Below are 3,703 nucleotides of genomic sequence, written 5' to 3'. Positions count from 1 at the left end.
ATTTTCAGCATTATCTCATGGATTAATGTATAACAGAAGTGAGTCATAATAAACCAACCAATATAATATTTCATACAGCTCAGTTTTTCCCTTTAAACTTTCTGTAATATCAAACCAAGGGAGGGTTGAAGACAGGAAGCCTAGGGAAAAAGTCCCAAAAGAGTTTTGTGTTCAAGAATACTTTTTATCGCAATTCAAATAAATTCCCAGCAGATCATTGCGACAAGAACCAAACCCCCCCCCCCCCCCCCCAAGACACACAACACCCACCCACTCACCAAGAACAAAAAAAACAAGAACGAATAAAACAGCCAGAAAGCCAGAAAGAAGAGAGCAGCAAACCAACACATTTCATGAAAAGAAAAGTTCAGAAGCTAAATTACAGAAAGTTGAACTGAGATAGATTCAGTATGAAATACTATTGCATGAATGCTTTGACATATCAGAACCTGATCCATACCAGAAGTGGAAATGAGAAAGATAATACAAATGGAAACACCTTTCAATTGACACATGACATCATAATTTGAAATATTTTGTAAAAAATAGTTGAAAAGGAACTTTGTATGGACAATGATTGCACAGCTTACTTAAGGGCATTCAGTATGGAGCTTTGGATTGGCAATGACTGCACAGCTTTTAGGCAATCAGTATGCCTCTCTTATATAATGATATGATATTGTAACTGGAAAAGGAGAACGATGAAGGAAAGCCAAATTGCATCCCTTAGGTGTATTTAGAACCAGGAAAATATGCTTGTTTCACATATTTCATACCAAATAATTGTTCTCTGTTCAATGCAGGCTCAACATCACTTGCAATTCCAACTGCTTTTTAGTTCAAAGTCAGACAACAGCATAGGTTCCTACATATGCACAAATAATAAATAAATTTAAAACAACGCATACAGTGTAAGATCCAAACCACCAAAAAAATGAAATTCTACTCATACATTTATAACTGTGCAACCTCCAAGCTGAAGAAGTTCATTCTTTATGAGACCCCAGTTCAGGTTCAAGTATAATATAACAAACTAATTAGAAAAAGGAGGTTTTCTGAACCAAGACTTCAAAACTCTACATCCAGCATCATCAAAATGTGACAGAAAAAGCACTTGCCTCAGTGGAAAACAAAGAAGAGTACCTTTTCTGCAACACGGTTCTGTTACAACTGGCAAAGATTTAAATGCTGCTGTCAAAGAAATTAAGTAACTATGGATTGCTGATTCCCAAAAATTCCTCAACATTCCCTATCCCCTCGATCAAAGATAAATAAGTGTTATCATTAGGAGTAATGCCTTTGCTAATCATTTCTTTAAGGAGCTGTTCAGCATGATCCCCTTCCTCGTTTTTGCATAAACCTTGTATCAGGGCATTGTAAGTGAGAAGTGTAGGGTTGAATCCTATACTCAACATTTCATCTCGAACTCTGAAGGCATCCTTCATATCACCTCTCTTACTGTACCCACTTATTAGAGTATTATAACTAATATGGTCAGGTTTAATCCCCCTGCTCTTCATCTCTTCAATAAGCTCACGAGCTGCTTCAACTTTTCCCTCCCTGCAACGTCCTTGCATTAGGGTATTGAAAGTTACTTCGTCAGGAACAACTTTCATTTGATCCATCTCCTTCAGCAATGCAAATGCATGGTCCATATTCCCATTTGCACAGTGACCATCAATCAAAGCATTGAACATTATGAGATCTGGGAAAATGCCTTTCCGGACTATCTTTTCAAACAAGTCATCAGCCTGTTTCATTCTACCCCGTTTACTCAAAACATAAATCAGCGAAGTATATGTTACACGGGTAGGCTGAATCCCTTTGCTTATCATTTCATCATGGAGGGTAAATGCTTTCTTTACATTCCCACATCTGCAATATCCATTTATCAGTATGTTATAAGTTACAGAATCAGGAACCAACCCCTTCTCGCTCATCTCTTTTATAATACCATCAGCTTCATCCATCTTACAATCCAAAAACAATGCATGAATCAACATATTATAAGTTGAAACGGTTGGCATTAAACCCTCCCTCACCATCTTATCCCTATAGCCAAAAGCCATCTCCAAATGCCCTTTATTGCAATACCCATCAATCAAAGTATTATAAGTCACAGCAGTTGGACGCAACCCAATTTCTTTCATCTTCTCAAGCATCCCAGATGCTTCCTCAAGGTTTCCTTCCTTGCACATCCCACTAATAAATGAACCATACGTGTACGAATCTGGTTTAACCCCTCTACATTTCATTAAATCAAAAATCATACGAGCACCTTCAACTCTTCCTCTTGAACAATATCCATGAATTATCGTATTATATGTAACAACATTAGGTTTAATCCCCAAGGCCTCCATTAACCCAATAAACTCCTTTGCCTTCTTCAACTTCCCCTCCTTGCATAACACATTAATCATTATATTAAACGTAACAACACTCGATTTAATCCTCATCCTAAACATCTCAGCATACAGAACCCACGCCTTCTCCGTCCTATTTGACTTTAAAAACAAACTCAACATATCATTACATGCGTGAACGTCAGGAATTACACCCTTTCCCTTCATCATATCGAAACACTCAAATGCATCATCACCCCTCTTCAATTCACAACAGGCCCTTATCAACAAATCATAAAGCACGTAAGTTTTAATTCCTAACACGCCCCTTGCAACTCCCAGCTCATTGAAAACCTCCCTGATACTATAAACCCCACTGTTAATAGTTTCTTTCAAGAGCTGCAGCGAGGGTTTTGAGTTTGGTGCGTGAGAGATTACCGCCATAGCAAGACACTTGCTTTTGATATCAAGATCACCGAATCCAATATGGGTTACAAACTGGAAGGCTAAATCAGGGGTTTTATGGAGACTAGTGAGAGCAGTTGAAATTAGCGAAGGAGTTATTTTGTGTGCAACGTGTTTGATAAAATGCCACTGAGAAGAATGTATTGAATCAAGCATTGCTTGTGGGGTTAGCTCAGTGGGAATGCTTGGAGACAGAGTTTGATTTTGTGGATTATTAGTGTTTGGATTTGGTGTTGTTGAGAAAAATACTACATGGGAGCGATGTATTTTGGTGTTGTGGGAAATGGTGTTGCCGGTTTTCAGGTAGTTGTGTTTGAGGAGTTGACAGTTGAGCAGTTTGTGAGATTTCATGTTGTGTGGTGTGAGAATTGAGATTGTTGTGACCAATTTTGTTGTCAAAACTATTAAGAATAGAGAGGATCAGAGCAAAGAAAAATACCAATCGCACGTATAGTCTATCCACTATCCAGCAGTCAAGCCCACGCAGCTCCACTTAACCTCTTGATTCAACTTTTCGTTAAAATCAAGTTTTTAATTAAATCAGATAAAAAAATAATTTAATTTAAATTAATTGATTTTATAATCTAAATATAACTTTGATAATTAATAAAAATATGATTTAAATTTTTAAAAAAATGATATTTTTTAAAAAAATATTGAGACAATAACAAATCTCTGATCCTGGTCATGGATTCTACTGAGTTTAATAAGTGTTTTTTTTTAATTACATAATAAAAATAGATGCTTATAAAATTGAATATCAACCTAAAATAGACACTAATTTGAGACAATTATTTCTAAAAAATAAACAAAAATCAATAATGCAATCAATTTTCCAACCAATTCAATATTAAATGATGAAATCGAAAAAGAATAAATTAAAAATAATTAAAAGG

At 36.0% G+C, this 3,703-nt stretch overlaps 1 protein-coding gene across 2 annotated transcripts; it reads right to left on the bottom strand.

The window, feature by feature from the left end:
* Positions 1-379: 379 nt before the first annotated feature.
* LOC133698755 (pentatricopeptide repeat-containing protein At2g15630, mitochondrial) lies at positions 380-3,279 on the bottom strand. 2 transcript variants are annotated; one of them, XM_062121798.1, is made up of 2 exons: positions 953-3,279; positions 380-865 (listed from the first exon to the last, which is right to left on the bottom strand). In XM_062121798.1, the coding sequence occupies exon 1, from the start codon at positions 3,156-3,158 to the stop codon at positions 1,212-1,214; it is 1,947 nt and encodes a 648-aa protein (XP_061977782.1). In that variant the 5' UTR covers positions 3,159-3,279; the 3' UTR covers positions 380-865; positions 953-1,211. The 2 variants fall into 2 exon arrangements, with proteins under 2 accessions (XP_061977782.1, XP_061977781.1); XM_062121797.1 differs by having other exon boundaries at positions 1,144-3,279.
* Positions 3,280-3,703: the final 424 nt, after the last annotated feature.

This window comes from Populus nigra, chromosome 7 (assembly GCF_951802175.1).
Source record: "Populus nigra chromosome 7, ddPopNigr1.1, whole genome shotgun sequence".
In the NCBI taxonomy this organism is placed as follows: Eukaryota; Viridiplantae; Streptophyta; class Magnoliopsida; order Malpighiales; family Salicaceae; genus Populus; species Populus nigra.
This window is presented reverse-complemented; position numbering and strand designations above follow the sequence as displayed.